Consider the following 23503-nt stretch of genomic DNA (forward strand, 5'->3'; position numbering starts at 1 on the left):
GGAAGAATATCCATTGAGGAGAAAAAAATGTTATGTATTTTCTACATATTGGTAGATTATATGTGTTATAAAATCGATTAAATAAGGCTCTGAAACCCTTAAATTGTCGAGACATTTTGAATGATGCCTGACCACGCCCAACTCGGGCCATCCTGGCATATTTCCCCATAAAAATTTTACCTGGCCCCTCAGTTGGGCCCCCCACCCCTTTAGATTTCAGATGCTGGCACCGTCAATGTAGCCAATCGGCCCAAATGAAGTTGTTTCCACATGAGGGGCTATATAAATAAATGTTGAATTATTACATTGTAAGTAGAACATTAAGAATGGCATGGATCAATTGCTCTTTAGTTATCTGATGCAACCCTTCTGTTTTCTGTTATTGTCAGTTCATAGCAGACACATGAACCATCAAAAGGCAGGGAAATATTAAATTATATGCTGGTTGAAGATAAAACATGTACACGACCATCAGAAACTCATTTCACATTGAAATCAAGAAGAAGGGAAAAAACTTGAAGTAGGTTACAATATTGTTAGGTCATTTCTTGAGGTAGATTTCAGGGATGGAAGAGTTGTGGAATTAAAACTCTAACAAGATGGTTACTCTTGTCAACGTCTATATTAATCAGATATCAATGTTTGTGGTAATTTCTTGCTCAGTTTGCATAGTCATCTCTGTTCTATCTTATCATTTGGTTAGCTTCATTAAATTGTGGAACATTGCTCAATTGTTTATATCTTTCACTATTAAAGATATACTGTCAGATAAAATCTATAAAAAAAAAAAAATACAGGTCAAATAAATGCCACTTTTGGGACTGGGGTTTTCCGGCAGCTATGGTCTCTAATTAGAATAATAAAGACATTTGTTAATAGGGGTCTTTAATTGGTGGTGGATTTTAATTTGAGGATTCTTCATTAGAGGGAGACCTCCTGTATACAAAAATATGAATTCGCCAATTGAAAAAAAAATCAAACTAGCTATTAACTTCCAATGCGGCACAGATTGAAAGTTATTGTTTGCTGTTTTTTTACTACAAAAATTTGTTAATTGTTTACCAGCTCATTTAAGAGTCTCTGCAAAGAATATAGAACATTTGTTTATCATGCATACTGTTAAGTGGAATAAGAAAATATTCTTGCTCTAATTTTAATTTAAAATTAATAACATACTGTACCTAAATATACAAAGTAAAGCAATATGATGATATTTAACTTAATCAAGCTTTTTTTTTTTAGCTCAACTAATAATCTAATATATATTTTTGTAGAACATCTCATACAATACTAGAAATGTTCTCTTGTGGAAAACCCTTGCTAATTTTTTAGGGCTTCACAGGATTTTGTTCCAGGACATTGTATACTAACCACACAGTTGCACTCTATATTTTTTATGTAATGATATAATTACAATACATATCTAAAACAATTAAATTAAAATTCTGGAAAATATATAGTTTCTTTGCAACAATGTTGTAAAAAGAATTGGAGTAATATACGACCTGTGTGACATTTGAGAAGGTGGAGAATTACCTTCAGTAAAATTAACACCACCTGAATTCTGATTGGATCGATCAGGGAATAAATGGCAGCAAAAATATTTCATTCATTTCAATAGGATGTGACAAGATGCAGGTCAACGAACTCTATTTTCCATCTTCATGCAATACACATCAGGATCATTTTTTTTATCATAACTTTACTCTCAGTGGATTTGTTGGAGATATACCATTATTTAGAGAGGTGGAATGGGGTCTGCCTTCAAACTTACCAATATCAAATATTTTTGTGATAGACTTGGTTGAACATATTAACTCGTCTTTTTTCTTGAAAATGCTAAGAAAGAATGTATAAGGCCTACTTGATTTTAAATTATCCCCTGACATTGCTGTTATTATTAGGTAACATCTAAGGGGAATTCCCCTTCTCAGATGTTCTCCTCCTCAGGAAACCATACTGAAAACTCTCCCCCCCTCCCCCCAGGAACACCATACTAAAAACTTGCCAAGTAAAAAAAAAATACTCTAGTTACCAGAGCATTACTGCTTATAGGGTTCAATTCATTTTAAATTTTTTCCTCCCTTTACACATTTTGGGTATTATGTTCTGTATGCATACTACTAGATCTGTACCTAATATACTCCATACAAACATAGACAAATGTTTAGCCTCCTGATGAGCAGGTTGGGGACGGGTTAAAAATGAGTGCCAGCATCAAAAATTGACAAGCCACTTACTAACCTCCCCCCTTTATTCTCTACAATTTATCTTTAAAGCATTGAAACAGATGGTAAAATGTCACAGTCAATAATTGCTAATACAGTAGTTGATTATTGTAGGCCGCAACTAGGCTTTTAACCTCAAATACATAAAAGAAAACATGTCAATTTAAATTTGTTATTTTAGTTGATCTGTTGAATTTTGATGGCTGTTTGACACGAAATTATTTGTACTGAAAGTTGCTTCACTTTCTGTCTCTGATCATACAGTACAATCATGATTTCATTTTACTGAATGTTGTTCCTTCAATAAAATAATGAGATTCTTTGAAATTCAGTCCCTTAAATGAAATTGATACATATAATACAATAGATTATTCCTCTTTTGAAATTAATGTCAAATTGTGTTATCAAGCAACCTGGCTGACCACATCATGAACTAAAGTTCTATGAAACATGTAGTTTAGCTAGAAATCCTGAAAACTATATTTTCCACAAGAAAAAAAAAAGTAGTTTTGCATTAATATGTTCCCAGTGCATTATCATTGACAATGTATTGTTTCAGTGAGTATTGAACAATTCTTGTAAATTCAAAACAGGTTTAGTTGTGTCTTGAAGTAGGAAATTCAATAAAGATTGAATTAGCTGAACACACTAAAGCAACCCCATGACGACATCACAGTGTGTATTTGATCAACTGAGAACTCTAGGAACGGTGATTTGATGCTTTCATCTTGGGCTATCATAAGTATCTTTGCTTTGCTTATTTTGCGATTTAAGCTACACACTTAAGCAACACGCTTAGTGCATCATTATAATATTTTTACTAAAATAGATATGTATAAACAAAATTAAGTATAATATGGTATTTGTATTACCCTTACATTTCATTTTTATTTATTTAAACAATCTTAGTAGAGGGTGACCCTTCAAGCTAGGCTGATATTTAGGAGCTCTTTACATGATAAAATCAGGAACAAATAATAGAATGAAGATCTAAATCAAGCCACACACTCGTAAATGCAGTTGGACACTGTCCCTGTAAACACTATTTCCCAGAATTCTTTTTGAAAGAAAACCAGAAGATTGCTCTTTTGAATGACAATTACCTTGCTTATACAGTTATATATATATTAGTTAAATAATATTTCTTTATTTAACATATTTCCAGTGAGGACCTTATTTTTTGCTTAATGATCAAATAGTTGTTAAGTAGGTAGTTTTAATTTCTGCAAAGAATGTACAGTAGTTTAAAATTTGTTTTAAATATGATGTACAATTCATTTTTCTAAGACACGAAAAGCATATTTGACAAAAAAACTCGGTACAGATATTTTGAATAATTAAAAACTGGGGGAAAATGTGGAAAACAGGGCAGTTACACCCCTTTTTTCCCAGTTTTTAATATTCAAAAAATCTGTGTCTTATTAACCGTTCCCAAGTATTTTTCAAATATGCTTTTTATATCTTAGCCTGGCTTTAATGATGGGTGTTCATGTTTGTGACTTTTAATGTTTTGTCAAAAATTGATTCAATAAGAGTAGTTTTATTAGAATTAACCTAGTTTCTGTTTTTTATTTATTTATTCTTCGAATTTCTGATCTCTTGGTATTTGTTTTTTTGTAAAAAATTACTTTCGTATCCAACAAAAAATACACTGGCTGTGGTGCCCAGTCAACATAGTCTCATGTGGGAGTAGACTAGAGTTGTTTTTACTTATGAAATAACAATCCTGGCATTTTATATGATTCGAACCAAAGATCCTTGGATTGGGAGGTAGTCATCCTAACCACAAAGCTACAGCTTTGCTCTTTTTCTAATGTAATTGCTGAATAATGGCATAGTATACGGTAATCTGTTGGATGCGCAAACTTTAAGAGCAGAAAGTGTTTTTTATTCCTTTGACCATGAAGGTACCTTCATTCACGGTATGTGTTATCAGAAGTCAAAGCAAATAAGCATGAACAAGTTGAATAGTGACCAGGTGATTGTTTTGTGTCAGTGCTACTATTTTTGAACCAAGATTACAAGGTCAATTAAGAAACAGTTATTTTGTGTAGCAGTTAAAATAACTGCAAATGGTTTTGAGTTCTTATCCTCAGTATTGCTGTTAATACACAGTGTCACAGTAATAACATACAGATATATTGTATGTTTTGAAAACTATCCAAAAAATTGAATGTGTGAACTGAGTGAGAGTCTCAGGGAAGAGCTCCTGGTAGGGGTGCTAGTGGGTGAATCTCCCTTAAACCTCTAGCACCTTTATTAATTCTGTATTTGATTATTATTATTATTTCATGGTAAAAAAATACAAAAAAAAGGGGCATAAAATAGTGGGGGAACGTCCCTTTTCCCCCTCTAAATCCGCCATTGAAAATTTTATTAAAACACTGATCATTTAAGAGGATAGAGGTTAATTATCCTATAACTAGCAGTATTGTTTTGCCAAATGCTATACGGGTTGGTCAGTGAGTATTATAGTTGCCATAGAGAGATGCTCAGTTGCATAGCAACAGAAGCTGAAGTGAACCAGAGGGCTGGGGTAATCCTCTATCTGTCTAAATGTTGGACTTGTTGTTTGAAGTGCAAATGAAACGGATGCTTACACTGGGTCTCCAGATTTGAGTCCTTGTCTGAGACTGACCAAACAATAAAAACTTGCGCAATTTGAAAGCTATATGTTACAGTGGCCCTGCTTTACTGCTCGACTTGGCCAACCATTGCAGAGAAAAATGATATTTATTTTTTTCCTTCCAGCAGACAGTATTACACACATATGTGTTGTTAATAACTGAACAGTCAAACTTTGAATGGAAATATGAAAATTGACTTTTATGTCAATACAAATATTTCAAGTACCATATTTTTCTCTCTCAACACAAACACGGTTTAAAAAAAAAATCTAATTAAACTGTGTAACCATTGTAAATTAGTTCTGTACCAAGATGGTTTCTATGCTTTGATTGTGAGATTCAAGATCCAGTAATTAAGTGCTTCATTAGTCATCAAGGATTTCTATCCACAAACAAACATGATTACAGTATGAAGAAAACAACAACAATGAAAAAGGTCAACAAATAAAAACAAAATAATTTGTTGTGTTGCCCAAACAACAATGAAAATAAGGCTCGGCCGTTTGAGATCTTTTTTGTAACTATAATATACTGTAGGACTCCATCATTAAAATTTGTTATTAAAGTTTGAAAAGTAGAATTTTCAAACATTTTTCATCTTTGTTTGAACCAATATTTTTTCCAAATATAATGCCAACCTTAGGTTTTTATGATTTTATTTTTACTAAAGCTGGGTCCACTCTATCATGTTTCATGTTATAAATACATTTGATTTGCCCATATATGGGTGTAGTATCACATCATTATGCTCAAATGTTCAAATCACAGATATTCGTGACAGAAAAGTAGTGCAGACAGACATACTATATGCTATAGCAGTACTTGAATTATGTTACATTGTACTTTCCAATCATTATTTATAATTCATGAATTGATAAGGTGGTATATCAGATTATGTTTATATAATGAAAACAGCAAAATGTTTTGAAATGTTTAGTGGAAATACCTATCCCTATATTATGTTGGGTGAGATAAAAAAAAAAAAAAAAAAAAAAAATAGGCCTACCTTACTGGTACTGTATCTGTCTAATTGTCTTTTAAGCTATTTAGTGTCCTCTGCAGTTTAGGCCTTCCAAATGAGCTCCATAGTAGATTTAAGCATATTTTTATCCAAAATTGATTTCTATTTTTACAATGAAGAGCCATCAACTGTGATGTAACACATTTTAATTCAGAGAAATGTGCGTCGGTTTTTTATGAGACATATGGTTGAAAAGATAGAAATGATTCCAGGACATTCTGAAGAGCACTTCAGAACACCCTCCTACCATATTCAAACAATAGTGGTGTATTTACCAAGTATTCGAACTGCCACACTTATGAAATTTAATCTGTATCCCGTGCATTGACATAAGGCACTGTTTGTGTGCCGGATTACTAGGATTCCGAAGTTGCCTCTTTCCTTTTTCTTCAGGATTTATCAAAGTATTTCATATTTTGTTTGATAGTTATCATCTGATCTACTCACAAAGAATGGGCAAAGGAACAGATTAATAACTTGAGACAACACTAAGTTTGCAGTAGTGTAGGCCCCTATTAACAGTAATTGGCAAAGTCATCTACAAAATGAATCATCACAGTATTTGTATTGACTGGAACATGTGGGGTGGCGTCACAGCTTTGGGCTTCAAATTGAAAGATCCTGGTTCGAATCTGAGGTTGTCCACTTTGTTATGTCCTTGGCAGCATGCTGGGATATTTTACACTAGGTTAGCCCCATACCTCTACTGTTACATTTGAGTTTGTATACCAGTATTTAAAAAATGGCATAATTTTTGGAGGTTACATGAAATAGTGGTAAGCTTTGGAGGTTTACATATAAAACCAATTCTCACTAAGAAATAACATTTGAAATTACTTTACAAAACGATATATTAACTTTATCTGAATACTATGTATTTGAATGCTGACCCAGCAACCTACAGTACATTCAAATTTGAACATGCTCATTTCAAGGAACGTACCCTAAAACAATGCTCACACGATTACTTGGAGCTCAATGAAACATAATGTATGTGACGTTTGAGGTTATTGAAAACTAGGTGCATGCTTCGTTCAGGAAAACTTATAAAAACAATGATAGAATTGGAGAAGGCATATCAAATTGAAAGCACTTTAGATAGATTTATAAAGCTGTTCTTTTAAATTGATACACACCATTTGAATAGGATAGAAAATCAACACATGAAATTGGAGGGAAAAGAAATTGAGGATTGTTAGTGTGGTTTTTTTTTTTAATCAATGTGATTCATAGATTGCTTGAGGGATAGAGAAATTATTAAAAATTAATACAATTTTCAGCACAAGTTATTGAAAAAAAAGTTATTGAGTTGTGTAATCAGTAAGAAATATTGAATTTGTTTTTATTGGGAGTTTTTTGTGCATCTTATTTGTATGGAAGGTTTTTGTCTGTTATAAATTGATTTGGAATTTAATAAAAATACATTGCCATGCATAATTTATGGTGAACCGATCCACATTTTAAACATAAGAAATTATGGTCGTAATGTAAGTGATACATTACGCTGTTACCCATTCCCGAAGATGATGACGGAAAGATCAAAACCAGAAATGTACAGATAGTCTATTATTATTTAATAAAATATCATTAATATAATATTATTAATATATTATTATTAATATAGTATTATTAATATAATGTTATTAATATGGATTTTTCAGTTGTTTCTAAAACTTTTATTAGCTTTTCGTTGAAGATAAAATCAAACGTGAATTAAATTAGCATAGGCCTCACTGCATTCTGACTATTACTATATGGCTTTTTTACCATATACAGTACTACCTCCCTTGTCATGATCATCTATTCACTGCTTCTACGCTGCGGTAAAGCAATCAGTAACATCATGTTTGAGGTCAATACAGAATATAAGTTAATTACAGTAGTCCTTACCTAGAATGCAGCTATGCTAATCCATCAAGCACATCCATCAATGGACGACAATTTCCAACAAGATAAAATAATATAATCACGTCGACTTGATTTCTTGTATTTATTTTTTGTGAAGTGTTTCCTGCACGACCAAGATACAACATCACTTAGAATTCTGCCCTCTTTATACCTTATGACCAGCAATATTGCGAATTAATGATTATTAAATCATATAAGTCTGAACTATTTATTGCACGCACAAGTTGTCCTTAAGAATTCCATCAACTCTGAATTCAGGATGTGTGAATGGAAATAGAATGTAATTACAACATTTTAATAAAAAAACTCCAAAAGCTATAAACATGCTTATAAAAGGTCTGAAGACCTTTATATTAAAAAGAGAAAACAACATGGAATTCTCATTGGTTTGATTTTTTATGGCTTTTTAGCTGATATCTGCCTGTGTTGCGGTAATATATATAAAAATAAAATAAAAATTATTTGAATCGCTTACTTGGCATGTTACTACTAAGTATTTAGGTTTAAATTCTTGGTGAGTATTTTTCTGGCCTATTCTACTTACCTATTCCATAATCTAGTTCCATGTCCTAGTATTATGGTAGGCCTGATCTCCCTATTAGCCCTCTTGCTTAGTTTCTATACAGTACTAGTTCTCCTGATTGACTCCTCTAGTCTTATAGTAATGTAGTCTTGTTCTAATTTATCTCTGGCTTATCCCTTTTTCCTAATACCCAATCTATCCTTTCCTAGTTCTGTCCTGATTTGTCTGGACTACTGTAGTCGTATTTTCTAGTTCCCATAGTTCCCTGGCCTAGTTCTCCTGACCAGCTTTCTGTCATAGTCCTATCATAACATCTCTTTGCCAAGTTATACGTCTTAGTTCATGTGTCCTAGTCCTTTCTGCATCTCTCTGGCCTACTATAGATTCCTTTAGTACAGTAGTTCCCTATCTACTGTAGTTATTGTGATTAATCTCTCTGACCTAGTTTCACTGACCTTCTCCCACTGTTATAGTCCAATCCTAACATCTCTGGCCAGGCCTTGTGCCCCAGTTCACATAATAGTTCCTTTGACTAGTCTGGTCCTAATCTGTCTGACCTAATGTACTAGTCCTCTGCCTTAGTTTCCGACCTAGTCTCTGTGACCTAGTTCTTATACCTATTTCTCCGACCTAGTCTTCTGGTCATTCCTATTCTACAGTAACATCACAGGCCTACAGTAGATCCTCAATAGGGAGCTTCCGATTTGTGTGAAGACACGACGCTAGAAAGGAATCAGTCATGCGTGACCGTCCTGCCTTGCGTCCTACGTTCTCTGCATACATAGATTTGGCCAACTTGTGTTTCAGAATCTACTCGACGAGGTGACCTTAGCATTCTTGCGTGCGCAAGTGCCGTCATTACGTTCTACGTCCTATCGTCGTCGTGCAGTGAAAAGCTCCCTAATATTCTATGTGACAATCTTTCCTGGATCTAGTCCTCTATCCTAGTTCACAACCTTGTTCCCCCAGTCCTGAACTATATCTCTGGCTTACAGTATTCCTGTGCTTTAAGCTTCATGTCTCAAACAGAAAACATTCACTGAATAGATGCACAGACCCCTGCACCCCCTGTGTTTATGGACAAAATATAAAATTTTTCTGTTGGAAGGTATTTTAAAATTCTGACCATGCCATATGTCACCACTGTTTTTATCTCACTTGTGGAACCAGTGTTCTTCTATGCTGTACCACCATCTTATTTTTAAATAAATTGAGTCCAGAATTTGAATAAAAATTAATGTGTTGAAATGTGGATTGTGATGGAGAAAAACAAACAATTAAGATGGTTAAAGGAATATTCTCTAAATTGTGTTCCAAACTAAATTGCTTCCATATTGGGTATTATTAATGAAGATTGCACAGGTAGATGTGAGTTGTTATTAATTTGCCTCTCCCACATTCTTTCAAAGGTGGCTAAGAATAGCAGAAGCAGAAGAAATAGATGATATACCATATTACGTATATCACCTGAATGCGTAATTGCTCAAATGCTTATTAGGAGGCTTACATGTTGAAGAAGGGTTTATCAATTGCTATGGGCTTAAACAGAAGCATGTACTCAAGTTCACAGTTAGCTTTTTCTCTGGAGCTCAATAGGAAAAAAGAAATGTGGAAAGAGATCCCTTTCACCCCCATCATTTACCACACACAGCATATTTTAATTAGAATTAACAGTTTTTTGTTCATTTTCTATTAAATAAAACAGTTATATAAAGTAATTACATGACAATATAATACTTGAATTAGCAAAAGCTAAATAAATATGAGTTGTACAGAGGTTAAAAATATTGTTTGAAGATGGAATTAATGTGAAATCAAGCCTATCTAATCTAGGGCACAGAGCTTTTTAGATTTTGTGGCATAACTCTCTTCACATCCTATAAGTGTGGTTAATTGAAATCCTAGTCAGTGATGCAACATGGATGGGATGGCATACCAAGTCCAATCTTCCGCTATTGTGGTTTGTGATACTTCCCAGTTTTTTTGTGATTTCATTAATTCTCCTTAAGATGACCTTAGCATAGATTTGTTCAAATTGTCCAGATGAAGCTAAGTCTGCATTATCATTACCTAGTTACCACCAGTTTTTCTTGGACAAAAACAAAAAATAATCACTATGTTTTAACTTTAATTTTTACTCTTGTTTTTTCCCCAAATTATTTAATTTGTAATTTTTTTGTATATAAAATAAAATTTTTTTTCTTGTTTTTTACAAAAAAAAATTTAAATCTAGGCCGATCTGACATTACTACATCAAGATGTGATAGGTCACGGTTATGATGTCAGCTATGCCATCAAGTAAGTGATTGACAAAAGTTTTCTGTTAAATAGGCCATTGGTGGCTCATTAACTACTTGGTGCATAGTACTTGTACCACATGTAAAAGTTTGACAAGATTTCCCGATGAAGAAAATAGTTACATAATCAGACTGGGGTCATAAGATGAGATTGTATCTTTGCTCATGGTGGCAATCCAGAGGAAGGGTGTGGGTGTGAGTGTGGAGTGTGGTATTAGTGATGGAGGTTGAAGCTTGGGTAAAATATTATCAACAATCTTATTATACTGATGAAATAAATAGATATCTGGATTTATTAGCATTTATTAGCATTTAAGAAAGAAATTTATTGAGGATCCTGGTTGATTTATTACCGCATAGAGACAGTTCTATATTATGCGCCTTATAATCCATTGATGGATTGATTTTGCTGGTCAGTTGTCGATACTTGTTTGCCAGTGAAAACTACTGTGGAACTTCGGATATAGTTTTGTGGTTCACAATTGGTGAAGATATCGTGGGAAACAACACAGCTGACCGTGTGTGAGGTCTTGTTTGTGTTTTGCATGATTTGTGAATGGTCACTTGCTTTTAACGAAGCATGGAGTACTCATTGGAGTGACCAAATTAAATATGACATTTCCACCTCAATTTCTTGCTTGATACCTATTGAGTGCATCCTTCTTGAATTAAACTTTTACCTCAAAAATGTCTATGATGTACAGTTCATGGAACTTCAAGTAAAGTGTACTGTATCAAAGAAATTAAAGCCAAATTCAAATACCACTATGCTACCACTGGCATTGCTAATAGTGCAGCTAATGCTACTAATACTATTACTATTATAGGCCCATAAGCAGGAATCTCGTAAGTGGGAGGTTGGGCATTTACCTACTGTACAAGTGCTAGGTTCCAGGAAAAAAGAACCTACTGTAGGCCCCTGGTGAAGATCTGGAGAAGAGCTCCATTGGTGGTCATAAGCCAAATCCCTGTGGAGCTACAGCATTTTGATGTAATATGCAAATATTAAATTTCATCATCATTTTACTGGATGTTAATGCAAGGCAGGGAGTATTTTTTTTTTCTTTTATCATAGGGGGTTTGCTTGTAAAGGGGAAAACCATGAAACTACTTCAGATTTACTAATTACTACTACAGTACAACTTCCACTGCTACTTCTATCTACTAGACTACTGCTAAACACGGTGCTAATTACTACAGACTACATAATTGTATCGTAGTCTTGTGCGATATTTATATTTGCTACTAATGTACTGTATTTGCTTGTTAAATTAATAATTAAATTGCTTTACCAATACAATTGTTATGCATTAAGGAACCGAAAATTGAGTTTATTACACATATGTAGGCTAGGTCACAGATTGTTTAGCGCTGTCAGTTGTTGTTTATGATTTAAATTCATAAAGGTAATACACATTTAAAACCGTTTCCCTGTTACTCATTGGTTGTTGACAACTTGATCCTGTCAATTCAACCTTATTTCCCGACTTTACTTCAATTGGCAAGTCAGACTTGTGACAGATTACTATTGATGATGATGAAGATCTTGATGATGATGATAATGATGATGAGCATAGGCTGGGGGGGGGGGGGAGTACGAAAACCAGCCTATGCCCTTGGGGATGATGATGATATTGATGATGGGTGTATGCTGGGTAGTTTTATTTGTTTTTTTTTTGTTTTTATTTGGTATCATAACAGGTGTACAGTGAATATTTATACACATCTAGATGTGTATAAGAGACAGGTTATGATGTCAGCTATGCCATCAAGTAAGTGATTGACAAAAGTTTTCTGTTAAATAGGCCATTGGTGGCTCATTAACTACTTGGTGCATAGTACTTGTACCACATGTAAAAGTTTGACAAGATTTCCCGATGAAGAAAATAGTTACATAATCAGACTGGGGTCATAAGATGAGATTGTATCTTTGCTCATGGTGGCAATCCAGAGGAAGGGTGTGGGTGTGAGTGTGGAGTGTGGTATTAGTGATGGAGGTTGAAGCTTGGGTAAAATATTATCAACAATCTTATTATACTGATGAAATAAATAGATATCTGGATTTATTAGCATTTATTAGCAATGTACTATTGATATATTTGATTGTTATAATGATTGTGAGGATGTGATGACAATTATAAATAACGATGCAACTATTATTTTTATTGGTGATGATAATGGAAGGATAATGCGGAGCAAAGTGTTGAGCAGTATGGAGTATGAGTTTCTCTGGGTTTTCAATATCACTGACCCAATGTACAGTAGTAATATTCACAATGTATTATGATACTTTGTCTTACTTTAAGTGTCTGTTGCATTGAGGCATGCAAAAAACATTGCCACTGTCAAGGGTAGAACATGATTTATTTCAAATTTTGGTAATCCTTGGCCCCTTGTGCAACATAATAAATCAAATAATGATAGGTGATGAAGATAATGATCATAAACTATGGAGATTAAAAGTAAAATAATGGATAATAAAGATTAAAATGATTAAAGTTATGCAATTGATAGAAGATCATAAATTCACTCCTTCTAATTAAGACTAGAATATCAGGCTAATTAAATTTAAAAAAGAACAAAGAAGACTTTCGTTTTTAGCTCATCATACATTACTTAAAATTTATAGATTTCTGAAAGTTTTGGATAGTTAAACAGTGTACTGTTTGGAGTTTTATCAATGAACTGTATGATTGCCTTGTCTATTGCAAGTGTACTATAGGATATAAACAGAAGTTGAAAGCAGACGTGGCTTTACACCAGCTGGAATTCCGGTTCTTTAAGCCACTGTCTGACAAACCAAGTCCCTCTCCGTTAGACCACGACTTGTTTGACCAAAACAATTTTTGGCTATAGTATGTGATAAGCCATCACAAAACAGCTTAAAATGGGCCAAAATTTTCTAAATACCAGGAACTCGGCCACTTGGGCCCCACCAAGGCTTCACTTCTAAACCTTATTCGTCTCTATCAGAAATTGACAGACCCCTGTGGTGGGAGAGCTTATCCCCACCCTCAAATTAAGTAAATCTTTGCCAAGCCTCGGGGCTCATACTGTAGGGCTGGAGCTCCACAGTTTCAGTAGTGTTAAACTGATGAGAGTGTGATACTTCCCCTGGGTGGGACGCTAGTCCACTGAACAAACCACAAATGAAATGCTTATATATTGCAAGTGTACAGTATGTCTTTCTGAAAGTTCTTAATTTAACTCTCAGAAATTGTAAATTAATTCATTCAAACCTGAAATGACAGCACTTTTCCATTGTTTACCCTTGTGTTTTTGAATTATTCTTCTCCACCTAATAGCATTGATACATTCTTATTGTTGTAGCTAGGCTCTGCATCAACCTTTAGAAATCTCTGGATGGAGTGTGCAGGAAAGAGGGACATCTTATACTCGGACCTGTGAGCGTTGAAGCAAAATTAGTGTGGCCCTACGCAAATGTTATGCCTGTTTTCCATCAGTGCATGTCAATGAAAGATCTGATTTTGAAAGTTGTGAACTGGAGACAGATGCCTGTATTCATTACTTCTATTTTCCTCTTATGGGAATCAGTTCTGGCAACTTGCTAGGCATCATCAGAATTTCCGAAAAGTATCAGATATTATTTGTGTCAAATTTTGTAAGATGTATACAAAGTATCTCTTTAAAAAAACAAACTGTTTTTTCAAGTCCTTAAACCATTGATGTATTTTTAAAAAGCATTTCCCAGTTTGTGAATTTACTAGCCTAAAATTCTTTGAAAGATGAAATCAGGTTGAAATGACATATCTAGGATTTATATTGGGTTCTTGCCCTCAGAAATAAAGTGAATGCTCAATAAAATTTGCCTTCTGAATACATTATTTCATGATATTATTTATATTCTTTAAAGCCAAGGGGTGTATAAGTAGCACCCAAACACCCCTAAAATGTCGCTGGGGAAAACACCTTCTGGTATAACGCTTGCCTCCCACAGCCTTGAGCATATTAGGAGAGAATTTATAGACCCCCTGCAATACATCAGGTTCATGTTCTGACTAGCCTAAACTATTTTTAATTGAAGAAATGGGGACAGTATTCATTACCCCTGTTGTACCGGCCAATAAGATTAATGTCGGAGTTCCATAGAATAGAAAAACCACAGCTCATAATTTCTCGCATTCTTCATAATTTGGAGAGCTTGCCGCGCTCGCTGATGGCTGCCAATAACATCACACGTACTTTTTATTCCAGATCTGTATTTTGACTTAACAAATTCAAATACATTATTTGATTGCTTTGACATTGAATGTGAATTCAACACATTTACTGTGAATCATAAATCTCTTACTTCTCATGGATACATTGTAATTGCTGGCTACTTTTCCAGCTTATTACCTTTCTTGTGAATTTTGATTTACTTTTTCTAGGTGTTACATCAAATTGACACTTATCAGACAGGCTGTCTGCCCTCGAATGCACTTTTACAACTGGTTTCGTTTAATTTCTTTCCCCCCCCCCCACTAAATTGTCCCGATGGTTTTCGCACCCATTGGGTTACCCCCTATTGGTACATGTAATTTAAAAGCAATATAATTTTTGTTGTAAAATGTAGTTCTGGGTGGAGTTCAAGGCTCTATAAATTTAGGTACCTCCCATGGGTAAACGCTTTGTGCTGAAAATCAATGATCCTATTGGCTGCGTGGTGTGCGGAAATAACACTTTGGTGGAAAAGTATGGGTTTGGCGTCGCAGAACCGGGTGAACGTGTCAAATGTGATCAGATCATGACCTCTTTTCGGGTGAATATAAGTCAAGTGTCTTCTTTCATTTATTAAAAAAAATTTATAATGTTCAGAAAATGGCATTATTCGTTTTTTTTAGGTACTATTTTAAACAAATCTAGGGGATACATAGATTGTATACAGGATGTGTGTAGAATATAATAGTGGGTCTTTAACCTTTCCCTTCAAAACAATTTAGTTTACTCTTCGAGTTCCCCCAGGCCACCATGTGGCTTTGCTATTTTTTTTCTGTTACAAGAATTTATAATGATAATGTATTGATGTGAACTCCGGAATATATTCATACATATTTAATTATCATGGCGCCTGTCCCGTTCAATATGATAATCACCATATGGAATGCAATTTAAACTATAATCCTATTTCAACTTTTAATCACTCCATGTTTAATCTCCTCTCCCATCACATGGGATAATCACGAAATAAATTTAAACACTAAATCAATCAATCAATAGTTAAATGGTACATGAAATCCTTTTCCTGTCTCTTATACACATCTAGATGTGTATAAGAGACAGGTATGTGATAAGCCATCACAAAACACCTTAAAAGCATATATTTTATTTTAAAAAACCAAATGTTCGGGAGCGCCTGCTCCCCTCTTCAGGGTTACAATGTATATATATATATATATATATATATATACATTCTCACACTAACATTGTGAAATTACCAAATAATACTATACGCCCAATTGTTCAACTGCATGTACAGAATATAAAATTTGATCCCTTTTCTCATACAATAATCAGCATGTTATAATAATAAGAACTCAAAATGGGGACTGATTCTGTACCTCAAATCTCCTCTTGCTCTGTACCATCTTATAGCATCTTGTTAAATCTTACCCATAATGTAAAGTGAAAAATATTGATTTGTGCACACAACAGTATACTTAAGATTGTCTTCAAAATTCACAGACTTTAAAACAACTCTGAACGGTTCTCAAATTGTATTACTATAAATCAGATAAGTCTTGTTGATCTGTCAGATGTCGGTATGTCATACAAGTTCAGAAGCAGGTCTATTGAAAATATCTCCCTACTTCGTCTAATCACACCTGATTCACACTGATCATAAGTCCTTTTCAGACAATCAAAATTGTATTTTGACAAATCATGTGACATGCCTAAATATGGTCATGATGACATCACACCATGACCATTATAAGGACTCATGACTATATATGGGCATACAACAGTTTTTTGTTTATCAGATAAGTCTGGATAAAGCTATAGATCTGATAACTTATTCATATTAAGATTCACCATGGTAATGAACAGAGTTATGAAAATGCTAACAACAAAGGATTCGGTGACAACATTCATTGTCATGTCATGTATCGTTATACAAATAACACTGCAGCTCCAACACTGTGGAATTCACTCCTTACACGCATTATCATTGTTCTTTTTATTTTTTTGGCTTGATTTTAGAAACTGCTCTAACATTAAATTTTCCCACCATTAACATACACAGCGCCATTCCGGTCTGCCCAACCCACCCCCACCTAAATTTTTCAAAATAAAAAAAAAAAAAATGGAGAAAAAACGAAAATTATATTCAAATCTTAAATCTGAGAGTGCCATTTCCGGCCATCTAGGTGCTATAGTCATAAATTTACTTAACTTAGCCCCAACCATGGTGGGGCTGAGGTGGTATAGACCCTCCATCTGTAAAAGTCCCTTCCTGGGCCCTCTCTATTTCAAATTCTGGGATCTGCCACTGAAACGTATATCAAACCACTTGATTGCCATACAAAATTATCTTTTCTAAAACAATTTGCTTTGAAACACTCATCACTTCTCATATCATTCTTGATCTCGTTCATAACATTACTTCCTTCTTGCTTGTTTATGTTTTAATATACTTGATAATATAATCTTAATCCTTTATTTCAATAAATACTAACTTTACTTTTCTATTCAATCCTAAACTTTCCCTCGTTCTTTTTTTACAATTTTTTGTTTGATGTGAAAAACGCTCATTACTCTTTATTTAAATAAAAATTTAAGTTCAAGGTGGAAGACATTCGTAGGTATTCCTTAGGGAGATGGTGCGTTTTGAAAACATAATTTTTTTGTGGATCGCGTGCAGCACGCTAATCCACAACTCTTTAAAATTAAATCGGGCATCGCAAAACGATCTAACAGTCGTCAATTTCGATCAGACCCCTGCTCGGATTGAAACACTAATGATCGAAATTTACTAGTTAATGTACTAATTTTTTCCACCATTAACTTGCACAGTGCCATTCTGCCCCCCCCCCCTTCCTCCTTAATTGTTCAGAATTTTTTTTTTAAATGAAGTAAAAACGAAAATTATATTCAATTTTTAAATCTGTAAGTGCCATTTCCGGCCAACTAGGTACCATAATCATAAATTGACAGTTTACCTCGGCCCCATGGTGGGGCCGAGGTGGTATAGACGCTCCATTTGTGAAAGTCTTTCCTGAGCACTCTCTATTTCAAATTCCTGAATCTGCCACTAAAACATGTACACTTGATTGCCGCATAAAATTATCTTTTCTAAAACAATTTGTTTGAAACACTCATCTGTATAGCTTACACCACATCTCATACCATTTTTGATCTCGTTCATAACATTACTTCATTCTTGTTTGTTTGTTTTACTTGATATTGATAATCTTAAACTTCTATTTCAAGAAATACTAACTTAGAAATTTCCTATGCAATCCTAAACTTTCCCTTGTTATTTTTTTACAATTTTTTGTTTGATGTAAAAAACACTCATTACTCTTTCCTTAAATCAAATTTAAGTTCAAGGTAGATGAAATTCAAAGGTATTCCTTAGGGAAATTGTGCGTGCCGAAAACATTTATTTTTCGTTGATTACTTGCAGCACGCTAACCCACAACTCTTTAAAATTAAATCGGGCATCGCGAAAACGATCTAACAGTCGTCAGTTTCGATCAGCCCCCTGTTCGGTTTGAAACTCTGAATGTCTTTTCTTAACAATCGATCTTTGTGCATTTAACGCTAATGATCGAGATGTACTAGTTAATGTTAGAGAATCTTACCGCTGGAAAACTTGTTCCATATGTTGAAAAATGAAGACTGATATAAAATGAATGCAAGTTTGCGATTCTAAATGCGGAACAGTTGTTCCATTCTGTTCTTTGAATCTTTGAAACATTGCGTTTATGTGATGATTGAATGATATGTCCTGAGGACAGATGAGAAATATCAACAGAGAACTCTTCTCAATCTGTTGAGAAGCTTGAAGGTGGTGGTGAAAATGAATAAGATTGAGTTGAAAGATACTGATAATTATGGTATAATGATGATAAATGATATGGTAATATTAAAGAATATAGGCCAAGAATTTTTTCCCATTTTTTTTTTTATTACAAAACTTTATATCTTTTGAACAATCATTAGAGGAAAGGAGTTATTAAATATTAATTTTTTTTTCTCATAATTTTGGAAACTAAAATATATAATTTTATTGATGAATAGAAAAATTCTATCCTATTGTTATAACTTTTGTTACCAATTTATCCACTGTTTCCATCTGTGTTTCCGAAAGTGGTGAGATACAAGTTGGGCGGTCTTGCTTTTAAAGCATGGATAGTACTGAGTTCAGATGATTTTGTCAGTCCGGCTCAACGCCATCCGGCAATGTACTAGTTCTGCGGTGACTCAGGGTCACTTGCAAGTTTCTAGAACCAGGGTGGAATATTTCCAGACAAGTCACCTTGGAGCTACAATATTAAATTCACTCAATGAAAATTCAAGGAATTTCTGTTTTCACTGGGTACATGAACCCTGAATAACTAATGATATTAATGATAATGATCATGGATTTTTTTTTTATTTGTTTATCTTCAGTGCCGTAGAAGCTATGCATGGAAGCCAGAAGCCATTTAGCAATATTGAGGCCCTCTTGAGATCATCAATTCATCATAAACAACAACTTGATGAACGATCGGCTGCACTTAGGTAAATTATCACCATTATTTATATGTTTTAAATTTTTTTCTGTTTCAAAGGAGCAATTATATCAATCAATCAATCAATCACTGAAGTATCTGTATAGCATTAATATCCACGGCAGAAACAATGTTCAATGACGTTAAAGCATTATTCAATGTAAACGTAATTAGATTGTACACTACTCTTGGTACATTACAGACGATTAAAAGTTATAAAAAAAAGGTTTTGTGACAATAATCACAACAGCCAATGCTAAATAATAAATCTGAGTGGAACTGTAGCTTGGTAGGTGGTAAAAATGCCTGCAAATCCGAGGGTTGCAGTTCAAATCATGTCAAGTCATGATGGCTTCTCACTACCACAAACAACTGCACTTTCAAACCCCCATAGTGTATGTAGAACATATTGTGTGTATGTTTGTCTTGTGAAAGATATTGCCACTTCACAGTGATTAAGTTTGCTATTTGTATATCCTTGGCCCCTGTGCCTAACAATTTAATAAAAACAAATAATGATAATGATGTTGATCAAATTACAAAATTGATAATTGAAAAGTGTGGGCTAACATGTCATTAAGAGAGTGGCAAGGATTGGCCATTATTAGCAGAAGGGCCAAGGTTGAGAGATGAGTTAAAATGCATGGTAAGAATTATTAGCTTCCCGAATAATTTACTAACAAATAATATAATATATGGAAAGACATATACATTTTATGAAGCGGAAAAAACAACTTTCAATCTACCTTGAAGAAAATTTAAAGAAGTATTGAAATTAAAATATAGAAACTGGCTAGGATGCCTGCTGCATTTGGTTGTCAATTTTAGTTACCCATTATTTTGTGCACAGCACAATTCATTCTTTGTTTATCTGTGTTCTACAAGATACAATTCCTTCATTGTGGTAAGATTAGTGTTATTATTTTTAGCAATGAATGCGTCTTAATATCTTGTGCGGAGGTGCACTTTCATGAGACAACCAAACGCAGGCGTACTTTTTAACTAGGGGAGTGACGTATTTAGAAATGGGATTGTGCCCTCTTTACTTCCGACATTGATTATACTTCATAATTGCTGAAATATTAGTAGTACTACTGTATCATCAATTATGATCAAAGTTTATAGCACTTTATCTATGTTTGTCTCTCTTTCTACCCAGGAGTATAAATGGGTAGGCCTACCTGGTAGGATGTTGTGGCATAGAATGTACTAGTTTTGTGCGCTAAATAAGTAGCACTCGACTAGGTATACACCCCAGGGAGCAGAGATGGTTATACTTTGTGCTGGTTTGCCATTGTATGTTATATAGTGACCAGGGGTAATAAAGCTCACCGCCTTTGATCATTCGTTGAATGAAATTGGCACTATATAAATATTTGGGTATTATTTATTTCATTTCAAACAAATACAACATATACATATAAAAACATTAGGATAGGCAGACAAATGTAACATTCTGAAATTTATCCTAATTAAGGAAAACCAACATATTTTTTTTCAACCACAAAGGTAATTTATTCAAAACATTGTACATATGTAACAATATATGCCTTTAGAATGTATTTTCCACAAGTAAATAAATGCAGTTTAATAAGAAGCTAATTCAAATACATTTCCTTTTATAAGCCATTTAAAAAAAGATTTATAATTTAAAAAAGATTTATACTTTTTTTTTAGACAAATTGGATAAAACCAACATGATAAGATTCAAATATTTAAAAATAATAATCACAGTAATGAAACTTGTTGCCCCAAAAAAATAATTATGGTTATTATTACTATTATTGAATAATATTTTTGTTAATTATTGATATAATAATTTTAATTATAATTCTTATGTATTTTAATGTAGGGCACACCGAAAATGATGACATACCATCAAAGATCATAGTGACACTTAAATATGATAAGAATTTTCCTTATAATTATTGATAAAAACAGCACTTCCTGAAAATTTTTTTTTATTGTAATATGTTTTAAAAATCTTTTTTTTTTGTTAGAGAACAATCAAAGACAGAAAAAAAGCCAAGTTCAGGTACCAGTCCACAAAGACAACTTTTGTCAGGTAATGTATACAATCTGAGTGTCTACTAATATCATAGCTTGCCCTTGTCAATACCAATACCATGTCTTGCCTAAAATAACAATACCATATGCCTGCCTACTATACCAGTACCCTTGCCTTGCATCTGTTTGCCTACCAACACCATTGCCAACACCAGCACTACAGCCAATGCCCATACCATACCATTATACTTACTGTTGATAAAGTTGGTGTATTTGTTTATTTAATATGTTGAATTTTTTTTTCATTATTTGTGTAGCCACATAGTTGATGACTCATCTGAAAGTATATCTATAAGAATGATGTATGAATTACAGTTTCTTATCTCTTCTGGCTGCATCAATTTGACATTCAATACAGCATTCCAACATCTTCAATGTCAAAACCAGTCATGTGATCAAATAAGCGGTATTTATGATAGCAGACAGGAAACATGAACAGGACATGTTGTTTAAAATCATTTAATATTGAAATTCAGTTTTGCTGGCATTTTTTTAACCAATACAAGGACATGTTATCAACAACGATAATTAGAATATTTTGCAGACAATGAAGTATACGTTTTTCTAGTTAAAAAGCAGGTCACATTGCTGCTGTCACTTACTTTTATCTGAAGCTTGGTGCACTCTATCAAGTTTTCATCCACAGATATATGATATTTACCCATATATAGACATGATGTTGTCATATCCTACCTACTATATATGGGTATATATCACATGTATTTGTACTATAAACTTCATAGTGTGCATAGTTGTTTTAAACTAGTCATTGACTGTCAAATTAGTTTCTGTGTATATGAAAAAGCTTGGTTTCTATACAATTGCTACATGCTATCACGACCGACAGCTTTCGGTGATGCTGATTTGTCGGATGAATTACGGAGCCTTCCCAATTGCGACAGGGCCTGCTATGCAGTACAACGATTGCGCTGAAAACGCAGCAACAATAGTGTAGCGATTTCAAGGAAACATGGCTTAACTTACAATCTAAAACAATTTAAATATATTTTTAGTTCCAAGTCTGTTAGCTCAAAACTGATGGTATCATTAACATAATTATAAACATTTTGATGAAAATTGGGTGCTAACCTTCTTAATGAAGTTTCAGAAATCTGTAGTTTTTACTTGTTGAGAGTTGGGAGAACAAAGACCTAATTATATGGTAATTAATTAAAGGTTTTATGCACATAATATCAACATTGTTTTCACAAAATTGGTCACACTTTTGTGGACTCACATTGGTGAACTTAGGAATTACTTCAGATGATCTTCACTGCAAAGGTTAAAGTTAGTGTTGAGAGTCTTCAAAATTATGTCTTTAAAGTGAGCTTTAAAGTTGCATTTGTGGCTGTTTTTTTATGTTGTTATTTTCAGTACTCCCTCAGGGCTGTGGGTTATTTTACGTCTTCTTCCAATTTATCTTAATATTGAAAAAAATAAATGGACCACCTCTGTCAGAGATGAAGAAGTGATTATATGGAAGAACGGAATTTATTTCTTTGTTTCACTCCAATTTAGAAGTCGGTATATTTTTACTCCAATTTCACACAGATGTAGCTGACGTTCTGCCTCAAATGATTTTCAGGCAGTTACTAGTGAACTGCTTATGTTGGTTTATTCTTCCAAAAGTATTGTGACTTTGTACAGCTTGGCTGACTTGTGCACCTGTTTTAGACTAGTGTTACGGGTGAGACTAGCGGGGCCTTTGGGAGATGCTTGATTGATGGCAAATTCCCTGTCAGTTGACTTCATCTCAGGCTGTCATCCCATCCCGCCTTACTTGTTCTGAAGGTATACAATGTGTCTGTAAGTTCATTGCCAATTTGTCATTCATCCTCTTGTGTGAAGAGCCTAGGCCAGGTGCTTCCTACTCTCTTAGCTGACTCTGTGATTGGTTTGATGTAGCAGTCATGTTCAATTATCAAGTAAATGTATGCAGAATTCGAGAGACAATTGTTGATCTATGTTTATGAGTCGAGCTGGGTTTCAGCTTTCTGTTGAATTATACCTGATGGGGATTCACCCTCTCTTTAGTGGTTACATCTGTTGGGTATGGATTGGGCTGTCCAGAGTAACTCTAGTACTTTGACTTTGCACAACCAAATTAAATGTACA

General features: G+C 33.9%; 2 protein-coding genes across 5 annotated transcripts in view; one reads left to right on the forward strand and one right to left on the reverse strand.

Moving 5' to 3' along the window:
* The window catches only part of LOC117120823, a 36044-nt gene extending 29997 nt beyond the window's left edge, over positions 1-6047 (reverse strand). The window contains exon 1 of the mRNA XM_033265899.1: positions 5862-6047. The gene's annotated coding sequence lies outside the window, so the exon portion shown is untranslated. The remainder of the gene's footprint in view (positions 1-5861) is intronic.
* The window catches only part of LOC117120824 (BLOC-1-related complex subunit 8-like), a 38787-nt gene that overhangs the window by 9137 nt on the left and 6147 nt on the right, over positions 1-23503 (forward strand). For all 4 annotated transcript variants that reach the window (XM_033265906.1, XM_033265903.1, XM_033265905.1 and 1 more), the window contains 3 exons: positions 10541-10605; positions 19221-19331; positions 21322-21386. In XM_033265906.1, the coding sequence (XP_033121797.1) occupies positions 10541-10605; positions 19221-19331; positions 21322-21386 (241 nt within the window). The remainder of the gene's footprint in view (positions 1-10540; positions 10606-19220; positions 19332-21321; positions 21387-23503) is intronic.

Source organism: Anneissia japonica, unplaced genomic scaffold, assembly GCF_011630105.1.
Source record: "Anneissia japonica isolate Jap-2015-1 unplaced genomic scaffold, ASM1163010v1 scaffold287965_len1858130_cov191, whole genome shotgun sequence".
NCBI lineage: Eukaryota > Metazoa > Echinodermata > Crinoidea > Comatulida > Comatulidae > Anneissia > Anneissia japonica.